Here is a 12,676-nt window from a genome sequence, read left to right on the forward strand (position 1 = left end):
TGCAACCCAAGCAGATTTCACAGTTTTTGCTACCTTCTGCAGCAGCACCAAAATAAATTTTTGCTCCCCTATCTTTATTCGTTTCAGAAACTTCTCTTACAACTGCTCCCTTAGGGAAAGGGAAAAAAAAAAATAGCTTTCACACTACTACCACATTGCAATGGCACAAAGTTATTGAATATATATACTCTGCATTGCCACATTTTTGGAGAAGAGGTAACACCACTGTTAGGAGACACTGTATTACAATGCCAAGAACCAGGCAGCAAGCCAAATGGAGATGTTACACAGCCAACCACGTGCAGATGGAGCTGACCTTCTACAGCAGGGTAAGGGCATAGCTGAGAGGCAGGCAACTTGCATGGCTCAGTTGAGGTAACTGCAGCAAAACGCTTCAAATGACCCACTTCATTTATAACCAACAGAGGAAGAAGCATCAAATTCCTTATTTGCAAGGCCAGAGCTATTCATTTGCCTCCAGTTAGCCAGAGGAATTTGCTGCCTATCATTGCCTTATCTTTAAATGTCAGCACGCAGAGCTTCAGATGATGCAAAGCACTTCAGAAAAAAAGCAAATAGCAAACCACACCTTTGTCAAAGAAAACAGACACATCAGTTCCCCTTCAGGCAGTTTGCAATTCAGATTTATGAGAGGACTAATGTTACAAAGGCAAACAAAAGACTTTTGAAACTTGCACTAGCAGTTCAAAGTTGTTACCGTAAAGGTAACTTGGCCTCCACAAAGCTGGAGGCTGCAACGCTTCCTTGCACATCACAAGCCTGACTTATATCCCTGCCATCCAAACAAGAAGCAGAACTCCTACACAACCAGGGAGCTCCCAGTATCATGGTGGTGCAAGAAACTGGCCGTGGTTTTTCTTGATTTCAGGAAAAACACCAACTAAAGAATTGTTAATTTGAAATTATGAGATGTCCCATAAACCAAAGCTTATCTAAATACTTGAGATTGAAATGGGTGCAGCAAGTATTTTGCACAGTCCTGTCCCTCTGCAGACTGAATAATGTATTTTATGACTGCTCTGCTTTTTTTTAAGAAAGTTGCCTTTTTCATGATTTGTCCCAAATTCCTTAATTTGGCCATTTAGCCACTGGCTAACCAAAGCTGATTGCTGCTCAACTGAAGAGTAATCTCACTGAACTCATGCCAAATTTGAAAAAAAATTTTGTAACTGGAACATGTGTTTTTCTAGTAGCAAACACACAAATCTATTTCAACTTCTTGTCCACTTCAGAGATACCTGAAGTGCATACCTCAGAGTTTTTGTACAGTACTACTGTGTTTCCTTTCCCTTCTTGAAGTGATTTTCTCCACAATTCCACATCTTTAGAACACAAACCTTGAGCAAAAAAAAAAAAAACCCAAGAGGAAACAAACGGTCCAACAGCATTTCAGGAAAAATCAAGCCAGAGAGATTAATAGATGCACTATTTGTTTGTCTGTGAAGTTTGCTCCCTTTTACCTGCAACACTAAACAGTTTTAAGGATAGTGTATATGGAATGCTATACTTGGCAGCCAGAAGCAATCTTTTCACTTTATTCATATAGCATAGCCATTAATTCATTTTTCCCCCTCCAAATATTAATATTTTTTCCTCCACTTGGTTGTCCCAGCCTCTCTTCCCAATCATACAACTGTCTGTCCCTGTATCAGTACAGCAGGGAGCAAGATTAATCTGTGGTTTTAGGCTTCTTAACACCTCTAATTATAAATGAAGAGCCCCATTCTTTTCCATTCAACCATGACCTTTAGAAATCATGAAAAGTTTCTGAGATTTGGTAACAGCAAATCTTCAGAGCAGAAATGCTGGTTTTGACATATAAAATAACCCTTTATTTGTAGTAGTTAACATCAGCCACTTGCATCTTGGGTATTTCACTACAAAGCTTTTTAAATGCCAAAATCATAAAACAAATGCTTGCAAGAGCAGCATGAAGAACCAGGCACATGGCAACTCCCTGCACAGTGCAACAGCAGCACATCCAAACCACAGCAACAGTGGCTGCAGCTGAAGGAGAGGACTACAAAAATTGTCTTTCTATCTCCAAGAAAGCTATTTTGTATTTTCACTAAAAGTAGCCAAGAGATAAGACCTTACAAATGTGCATCCCCTTTCACTTTTTTTTCTTGCTCTAATTATAAAACCATCATCCAATACAGCCCTTATGGCTAAACTGCTTAGCTTAAACATGTTTCAATTTACATTCCCCTAAAGCTACCATAACCATAGCTCTAAGATAAAATACAATGGATTTTTTGAACCCTGAATTAAATGGTTTGCAAACAGCAGTTATCTTCATAAAATTGTCCAAGTCACTCACTGGCCTAGTTATGATTTATGAAAAGGCATTAGACTGTCTGAAATTCTAAACCACAGTTCACTAGGACAGTAAACTGACAGCATTTTAATAGATGTGGGAGATGTGAAATGGGGATAATTACCACAAAAAAAGCCCAAGTATTTAGTACTACGTGATATTACACTGCACTAACATTTAATTGCTCAAACCTTGTATTTCACACTGCAAGCTGTATGTTCTCTTGACCAGTAAATCTGCTATAGACAGGCTCATTTCCTTCTCTTTACAATATATATATATTTATATCTATATAGTAATTAATTTATGGTATTGGCAGATTCTCAATATTGAAAATTCTTCTTCCCAAAAATGCTTTCAAGTTTATGACCAGGTTTCTCTTCATTCTCTTTCTGGTGTTACTTCCATAATGAGACTAATTATAGAGGACATTAAACCACATTGCATATTTTTGTTCTTGGGCAAGTTAGACAAGGCAGGTAGCCAAAGAAGCCTGCTTTAAGCAACATTTAAGCAGGTATGATTGAATAAATAACGTGAAGCACTCAATTCTCTGCTGGGAAGTAAATTCACATCCCATGTGCTGCGAACGCTACAAGTGACAGAATGTTCAAGCAGGCAAACAGGCAAGTCTGTGAGGTGTGGCAAGTCAGGCCCTGTCTCAAATAAGTGAAAGAAGCATCTACCTATTATTAAATATTGTTACAGATCACCTTAACCTGAAAACCGAATCACATTCACTGTAAAACACAACTGTCTCTTCTATCTGAACTTCCAAAGCATCTTGAAGATAATTTAGTAACAAAAAAGAACACAAAGGTATTCGGAAGGAAATACATTTAGCAATTGCCACACAGCAGCTGGAGGTGAGAGAGAGGGGTTTGGCATTTGGCTGTCTGTCCAGGGTACACACAGGCCTCTCCAGGCCACGCAGAAACGCTCACCAATGGAAATGTTCAAAGGGCCAAGGTTGGCGCCAGCTGAGTCAACTTTGCACCTGCTATCTTGTAGCAGGACTCAGCTGGACCACATCCAGCATGGCTGCAAGGAGGCTCTGACACAATGTGGAGTGCAATTGATTTAGAGGAATAGTTTCATACCTCTCAAGAAATATGCAGCCCTTGCAATTTCTACTTACATAATTAAACGAGTAATTAGAAGTTTACGTACTAGCTTGCATCTTAAGAGAAACAGTTAACAAGCAGGACATCCTTAGCTGCTCCAGGCTCCCAGAACTACTGCGCTTTCATTTAAGCCAGTATCAGTAAACCAGTAGCTGGAGATTTTAATGAAGTCCAAGTTCAGAACCCAACTGTTACTGATTTTGAACTCCCTTTGGAAAAGCCCATCCCCAAACACCTATCACTGCTAATCCTTGCACATGTTTCCTGCTACTGAGAGCAGAAAGCACTGTCTGGTAACCATCACCTGGCTGGCACAGTCACATTCTGGGACAGGAATGCCTATTTAAACCATTTAACAAAAAGGTAGAAATGGTCATACACAATAACCCTGCAAAACAGACCATTTGACAGCAAGTAAATTTGGTCTTGCAAGGTAAATCAAGGAGCTTGGGAACATGCACCATTAAACTTCAAAGTAAGAAACTGAGAAGTCTAAACTGCACAAGCTTCAGGATACCCTCAAACTCAGCAGCATTGCAGAGAACAGGCTCCTCCTCTCCTACAGAGAACACTGGGCTGTGCAGACCCGGCTCCTTCTCAAGAGTGTCTGTCCCCAGACTGCAAACCAACAGTCATTAAAAACATGGCAACTGGAACTCCACAAAACATCTACATGGCCAAACTAAGACTCAAACAGCACTTATCTTTCTCAGCAAACGTATGCTTAGATTGTACTGTGAATGAAAATCCACAGTACTTACGTCAAAACAGTCTATGGAAATCTTAAGTTCAGCTGAATCCATTTAACAGTGTCAATAGAAAGCTGATTAGCAGGTATGTATTTAAGCAGATTATTTTCAGATAAAGCTACTGTTTTAAGAATGCCTTTCTCACACCTTGTCAACAAATTATTAATTTAACTTCAAAAAAAACCCCAAACCAAGTTCTTTTTGAAGGTAGACAGAATTGAAGACCTGGATAGTTTTTCATTTCTATAATTAAATCCACTCCCTTTACATGCTCAGGAGAGCAGTACAGACAGGCTAGACATGTGACGTGGTTAAAACAAAGGAACTGCATGAAGATAAATAAATGCTTCATGAAACCATGGTCTGGAAACCTTACAAAGGAAGTGAGCCCCAGGCTGCCATTCAGATGCTCCTGCAGAACTGACCCAGGAAGCTCAGCTCTGTGAGGGGAACAGCTGACAATGGCATCCAGCAGCACATCAGCCAGCATCCCTGTCTGAGAGCTCGGGGCACTCGGGTGTCACAGATCCATCAGGCACAGTTGCATTTGAAGTTTTTTCTAGTTATCAACCTACTGAATGGCACATGCTTGCAATGGGAGTCTCATTTTATGAGCTCATCAGGCTGCTGATCAAAGCAGGAAGATAACAAGTTTATGGAAAGCTCATTTAAGCATGAGGCATCCTTACAAAGAGCTAAGCATTCAAAAAAAACCTGAACTCCACCAAAACCCTCAAATGTGGTAATGGCAAAAGTGTTGGCCAGCTTTTTGGTCTACCCATCTAAGCAGAATTTTCCCTTTCTAGGTAAGTGATAAACATAGTACCTAGGTTGATAAAGGAAAAATAAATGTTGAAGATGGAAGCCTAGAGAACGAAAGAGACTTTTTTACTCTGATAGCAATCCTTCTGAAGTCATTTCCTTGAGGTAAACAAATAGGGTTGCTCAGAGAATCACATCAAGTACATAAATAGAAAGAAATCTGGTTTATAAAGTTTATAACACAACTTTTTAGTGATCCAAGAAGGCCTTTTCCACATTAAAACCCTAGTCCTGTTGTCACTTTAGGGCGATAGAAACATCAGTTGCAGCTGACGGGGAACACAACCCTGCACCCCGCTACTCATTCCTTTTCTCTGCTCCACTCCCAGCATTCCTTCAGTCACATACTGAAGTCAGGGCAGGCAGCTTTGGCAAAACAGCACTACCAGGCAATAGTCTCAGCTGCCTTAGGTCCCCAGGCAGCTCACTGCATCAGTGGGGGCATGGCTGCCCCTGCAGCAATGCTGCCACAAGGAGAACAGAGGGATGCAAAGGCAGGGGAAGGCCAGGCTCTTTCAAAGCCAGCCCCTACTGAGACCGGCCTGTAACATCTGCTAAGTTCAAATACGTTACATGGAGCTACCTCTTAATGCATTTAAATCAAGCTTCAAAGTTGGCAAAACCAGCCCCTGCACATAATAGCTCAATTTCATGTTATAGCCATCCACTAGGATGAGTTCAAAGATTTAATCTCATCAGCCTGAAAGCATTTCCTTCTGTTAATTTTATGCTCATTCACCTACAGGTCACTAAGGCAAAAATGCAGATTTTGCACAGTATGTTTCACGGGTTTATGAATTTTTTGCTAGCAAATCTCTAGAAGACAGCATACAAATGAGTTAAGGATCAAACAGAAGTATATATGCTGTCAGCCATCCTCCCATTTTTTAGAAGTGAGTGCTGTGGTCATCAGACACATGTTTTGCAAGGAGGCCCTGCAAGGCGCAGTGAGATCAGTGCCAGGAATTCGGTGAACCTGGGGTCACGCTGTCAGGGCTGCGCAGCACTGAAAGCATCTGAGCGGAATCCAGTCAGGGAATTAAATGACTGCCATTACAGTAGCAGGGCATCTGCCTTCTGCAGATCTGCTGCATTTCTGCTTCACGATGAATGCAAAAATAAATTCTTACCTAGTTCTCCTCGAAGGTTAAGCAGCTCTTGAGATAACGCTTTCCGCTGCTTCAGTGCTTCTTCCCTCTGCAGAGAAAAAAACAAAAAACCCCAAATGTTTGGTTACTAGTGGTCTGAGCAGGGTACCTTCCAGTAATTAACTTCCATGTGTTCTGTAGGAAAAACAAGAGCAAGAAGCCAAGATATGACTCATTTAGGATAACAGTTCAGCTGTTACAATATACACAGATGTTCTTCTGTTGTTAAGGAAGTTATACTTTAAAACAAAGAACCGCTTTTTCCAGGACATCTCTGCAATTAAAATCCTACTTTGCAGCAATTAATTATATATTTTATGGTGGGTGTAGCAACATAAGCCTCCAGAACAAATCAAGTGGTAGATGTCAAGGGCACAGAAGTATAGTGTATATGTGAAAGAGGCATGCATTAAATATTTATCTTAAGCTTACTCAAACAGAAAACCATCAACTTTGCTAAATGCTTAGTCTTCCATGAAGAAAAGGCACAGCCCTGTTCAAAGTTGAATACAACCCACCCTGCCGCTCACAGCTCCTAACGTTAAGATAGATGGTGTTTCTCATAGGGAGACAATCACGCAGCACGTGTGAACAGACCATACCACAGCAGAAGCCCCCATCTACCTCCCTGCTTTCCAGGAGCTGTGCCCCGGCCAGGAGGCCAGGCCCAGTGCCGCGGACCCGCAGCCCGGGGGCGGCGCAGGCACGGCCGGGCAGAGCCGCTCCGCGGCCCGCGGTCACCGCCTCACGCCACGCGCGGGGTGCCAAGGTCCGCACGCCCGCCTGGCAGGGCGCTCCACCGCCGGCTCCCTGCGAAACAAGCACTCATTACCCTTGCTGCAGCGCACTGAGAATAGAGGCACAGCTTGCTGCTAGAGCAGCCCATCTTCCAGCGCCGGCAGCCCCCCGCTCGGCCCCCCGGCCCTCATCGGCGACGCGCGGGCGGCGGCGGCACCACCGAGGCGGGCAGGTCCGGCCGGGGCCGGGCGGCAAGGCTGGACCTTGCCTCCGCAGGTTATCCTGCGTCCGCGCCCAGCGCTCCGACAGCGGCAGATACTGCAGCTCCTGCAATTGGCACAAGCAGCCAGCGATTACTTAAAGCCACAGCCCTTCTTTTATGCAAGGCGAGCCCAGACATTAGATCGATCGATCTCCACTTGCTCCGACGGCAGCCGGGATCACCGAGGGAACGCTGCCCTTCTCTGCACATAACCGAGCTTATTTTTAGCTGTTTCGAGCTTGTTGTACGCTGCTTTCACACCTAATTTGTTGATGCAAAAATAAACCATAGGAGGCCTAAACTCAATGGGAGAGCCACAGACACAGCAGCTTTGCTGCTGTCAATGCCCAGGCTTATGTTCAATAGTCCCGATGCATGCAAATAGCTTTAAATTTCGCATGCTTTTCCTTTAGCGAGGATACATGAGAGAAAAGGAAAAGAAAAGCACTGGCCCAAAAATCCTCACACTTGTCCACAACTGAGCACTGATGAATTTGCAGACTGGTCAAGCCACACCTACAGCTGGTTCTCCCCAGGGAAAACCTCATCTTTACAGCAAACTCCCCCTTTGCCCTTGGTCACTCTCACTGCAGCCTGACCACAGGCTGCCTCTTAAGAGCACCCCATCCTGGAGGCAGGGAAAACTCACTGCATGCCTGCAGAACAAATAAAGCAGTAAAATACTCCGTTCTTAAAAAAAAACTAGAAAGAATAAGCACCCAAAACCCAGTCATGTATTAAGGTCTGACACAAGGCTAATCAAAATGAGTAATTTTTATGCTATGCACTCATTTGCAAGTTTTAGGAAATTATTATGCAGCTGTAAAGGCTGGTTAGAAGAAACTGCCAGCCCTTTACTAGAAATATTTGAATTTTTGACATTGTATGAGAAATATTCCCCTTTAATCACTCAATTTAAGCAGTCTTAACAATTCTTTGGACCCTTTAGACTTTGGTAGGGCTATTAAGCAGCTGTGCTGCAGTTTTATATTAAGCTCTTAGAGGCTTTTTACAGTGTCAGTGGGCTAAGATTGACAACCACGCCTCACCTCCACAGTAAATTCTCAGGAGAGCAGAGAGCTCAGTTATTGAAAGGACTTGCCCTGCTCTTCCCTGCTTCCTATGCTCAGAAGGAGAGATGAGTCATCTCACTCCAGTTCAGCACGAGTGCTCCCACTATGGACACAGCATCTGATGATGAAAATGGAAATGCTACAGTGAGTTATTTGAGCTGCATCCTTGCACACTGGGACACAACCTGCTTTTTTCTGGCCCACTTTGTCAGTAAAAGATCTCAAATTCTCCCTGGTGGTTCTACCACGCTCCAGACCCTTTGGACATGCTAACCTTTTTGTTTAGTGTTTCCAAATGAGCTTCTTTGTGGTCTACACATTTTGTATTTGTTTTCAGTTAAAGAAATTTGATGCAACAAGGGCATTTACAATCAGCATATGCTAAGGACTAACGAGAGGCTAAGCCTAAAAATCCAAAACAAAATCAAATAACACTGCCTATGTAATCTTCATGGTTCTTGCTGCTCCTAAGCCCTGTTGCTTTTTATTGGTGTTGTTTATTTAACCTGTTGCCTCAGTCCAGCTTGCCCATTCATAGTTTAACATATCCAAGTAATCCAGATGGATTTGTATCATCACCTCCTGCTCACGAACACCTTCAGAAAAAACCTGCCAGCATAAAACAAGAAGACCAAGTTGCTCATATGGATAAGCAGCCACCTAAAGTAGTCAGACTGACTAGCAGAACTTAGTACACTTTTATCTGAGTTCTGAGAGAACTGAAGCTGCAGGTATGGGGGCTTCCCCAATAAAATGTTACAGTTTCCAAAATCTGAAATCTATATGCAGCAAAATACCAAAAGCACTTGTATAATGCAGAAAGAGCTTCTCTTCAGTATTCAAAGACAGGTATGCATATGCTTTGCGCTGGAATATCCAGCAACCTTCTTGTTTATGCTTAACAAGATTCTAGTTGAAAAATCAGTACCAGAAATTGGGAGAGCAGAACCAAGCTGGAGCATACAGGATCGAGCAATTTTGGCATTGTTATCCAGATAAATCCAGCAATAAGGATCATCCTCATTTGGCTGTCAGAGACTCATGAAGGATCTTCATACCCCTTTACAATTTCTTCTGGCACAATTTATGAATTTATATAAAGATCAGGTAGATTATTTGGGACCTATTTTTTTCTTTTTTACAAATAACCTATTGTAGGTTACACTTAAACCAAAATATTCCCCAGCCATAAACATGGAAGCTTCAGAAAAGAACAAGAACAGAGTTTAGGGATAAAAGATTTGCCACAGGAAATACTAGAGCAGTGCACCTCTGCCACTGAATGCTACAAAAAAGTTCCCAGCATAATGAGGGAGACCTGGACACTTCTTGCTCTGAGGAAAATTAGCCAGTTAAAAAATCCTTCACATTTTAAAAACTTGACAAGTTCAGGTAGACATATGCCCCACAGCAAAGACACTTGAGAAGGTGAGGCCCAAGGTAGAAGGTTAAAGAACACCACAGTTTCAAGATGGCAAAAACTACCAAGTCAGGAATGGAATAAATTACGAAGTTTGTCATTCATGTTTGTTTTGTTGGCAGTTATGCAGCCCAATTACAGGCTTAAGAGTATTTTTCCTGGCAACTAGCTGGTTTTGCTACAGCTTGAGATTCAAACAGACCAGCCTAGGGTCATTTTAGATACAAACAAGGGTGAGGACATATCACTGTCTGAACAGTTTCCATTGCTCTGCTTTGAAAGCAGGAAGCTCTACAAAAGTCCACATTCCAGAATGAGCAAGAAGGATATTTGTACCAAGCACACAAACAGCCTTCCTGCCTGCATACCCATACCAAATCTTCACGTGAGACAGACCCAAGTTACCTCCAAGACATCAGGTTCTGAGCAGTTCTCAAGCTAGAATAGGTGGGCATTCCTCGAGTATGCCACAGCAACTTTGCAGACAACAAATATAAGAGCATGAAGTTTTACAGTAAACTGGAAACTTTCTATTTCCTTGAGAGAATGTGCAACTAGCCAGAGTAACCATTCCAGGTTTCCCAGCACACTCCTGTTCCTGGCCAGGTGGGGTGATGCTGGTGTGGGGGCCCCATGTTCTGCCTGCAAATCAAGGCTTTGAGAGACACAGATAGGCTGTGCCTAGTCAAAAAGTCCTAATCACCTTTTCTAAGTTTTTCCTCCATGTTAAGAGCTGCAAATCCATCAACAGTTATTCAATATAAAAAAGCAAATCACAACAGAAACCAGGTTTCGAGGATGTGTGTCCAAATAAGCTAACATTGCCCAATCTGGTAGTAATTATCCAAACATCACAGTTCACATTTTAAACTAGCACATTCCTTTGGGAAACAAAATATGTTTGGAGCTCTTTTGGAGCTGTATTAAAGAAAGAAAAATTCACAAGAACCAATAATGAAAAGTTCCCATTTGCATACCAAAATACAGTAATTGTTGCTTTTTCAATTTCAAGCAGCTATATCACACTGAAGATAAGGCACCTGCCACAGCTGCCTAGTCTACCCCAGTAGCAGATTCAGAAGAAGCATTATAGATCACTGCAACCAAAAACTGCAAAGCACTGGTACATTGTGAAGAAAGAGACACAACTCACTTTGAGGCCATGAAATACCCCAGGGAATCAGGCTGTGTTGTGGCAATTTTCCCATGGCACAAGTGGAGCAGCCATGCTGGAATGTTCATCTCAGTGCTGGGATGCAAGGTGGTCCCTGCCCAGCGAAGGTGGAGAAGGGCTCTGACAATGCCAGTACCAAGCCCTCTGCAGTGTGCAGACAGGACAGGCAGATCCAGGTCTCAGGAAAATTGCAGCAACTCAACCTCTCACTGGTGTAACTGGCAGGTGGGAACACCTCTGACTGGCCAGGCTGTCATCAGCCTTCTGGTTTCCATCAGCAATACACTTCACAAACAACAATTTCAAGACTCAGAACTTAAAGGAGTAGAAAATTAAGTGTTAAATATAAAAGCATCACAATGCTCTTTTCAAAAAGCATTTTATTATAACAGACTAAATAAAATTTGTTCAGACTGCATAAAGCAAATTCATCAATGCAAAGAACGGAAGCACTTAAATATGTCTTACTATCATACACAGGGCCAAATTAATTCTATTCTTGGAAAGAAGAGTCTGGCTTTTGTAAGCCATTTACTATCAAACCAAACCACAAGCACTTACTCCTAAAATTAAACTTAGAGAGAAATGCTGAGCATTTAAAAAACTTAATAAATTAGTAAATTTGCAAGCACTTCTGTAATGTGTATGGTTACACCCTACTGGAGATGTGCTGAGGTTGTATGGAAAAAAACATCATAATTTAAATATTTTTTAATACTGGTACAGTCCAAGTTGTCAACAGGATGTCTTTCTCATCTAAGGAGATATTCCTCTTGGGTATGAAGCATTAGAAATTTATGTCTACTCCATTCTTGTGCTGCTCCAGTAATAAAAACATGATCACCATCATTGGCTGTAGTGTAGAAATTGAGTCACATCTTTGCATAAACTCCAGTCACTCATGTGTCATCAGCTACAGCCTGGAGGTAATTAGGAAGGGACAACAAAAGGGCCATTCATATCCGCTTTGCAGTATGACATTTGACTTGAGGATTTTGGTCCTTACACCACAGTATTTCTATCTGTCCCTGTTCCTTCTTTCCTAGCAAAATCCAGTCCTCTAAGACTTCTCATTAGATATTAGCAGTTTTAGAAATTGATTTCTTATAAACTCCCCTACTCCATACCTCATTTAACACCCCCTTGCAGTGTCAGTTCCTCTGCATCACCCAATGCAAAAGTAAGCTAAAGACATGAGCCAAGGAAGCAGCACAACAAACAGGATTTACACTCTCTGCTCCATGCATATTTTTGAAAGGAGCAGACTATTACTGTGATAAAATATAAACGTCATGAGCCCTCTCAAATCAATAAATATACAGTGAAATGAATACTTCTCATTTACTCTTGGCTTCATTTGTGTTAGGCACTGTCTTCTTACCACATGAAATATGCCATCAGTTTTCACCTTAACCTACTTCAAGCAGAATTAAGACTCAGAATGCAGCATTTACGATTAGCTGATAGAGAGAGATTTATTGCAATTTCTATTATTTTACTTCTTTTATCTACTAGATGCATCTATGGAGAATCAGATGTTTTTTCCCTGATGTTTAGTGTATGAAACACTACAGCAGAAAACACTAAAGCAGAGAACCAGCCAAGCAGGATTCCTATGAGTCACCATGTATTTAACACATTTACTTGCAGGCTCTTTATGCTTTTGCAAGCTTTACACAGGCTCTTAGGCTTGCAGGGATCTTTGTTTTCCAATTTAGAAGTTGGGCCCACCTGCAATAGCAATAGCCTTGCAAAGATAGGTCTAGATGTAATAATATGGGCTATTTAATTTTACTTCTCTATAACAGCCTGTTTGCTACTTTACAGT

The 12,676-nt window shown here is 41.9% G+C and overlaps 1 protein-coding gene across 4 annotated transcripts in view; it reads right to left on the reverse strand.

Annotated features, from left to right (window-relative positions):
- The window catches only part of MTUS1 (microtubule associated scaffold protein 1), an 88,110-nt gene that overhangs the window by 13,963 nt on the left and 61,471 nt on the right, over positions 1 to 12,676 (reverse strand). For all 4 annotated transcript variants that reach the window (XR_008484383.1, XM_054295542.1, XM_054295544.1 and 1 more), the window contains one exon: positions 6,164 to 6,230. Coding sequence is in view for 3 of the 4 variants with exons in the window: in XM_054295542.1 (XP_054151517.1) it covers positions 6,164 to 6,230 (67 nt within the window). In the remaining variant the exon portion in view is untranslated. The remainder of the gene's footprint in view (positions 1 to 6,163; positions 6,231 to 12,676) is intronic.

The sequence above is a fragment of the Melozone crissalis genome, unplaced genomic scaffold, assembly GCF_028551555.1.
Source record: "Melozone crissalis strain CALT ecotype California unplaced genomic scaffold, PUWL_Pcris_2 ptg000006l_1, whole genome shotgun sequence".
In the NCBI taxonomy this organism is placed as follows: domain Eukaryota; kingdom Metazoa; phylum Chordata; class Aves; order Passeriformes; family Passerellidae; genus Melozone; species Melozone crissalis.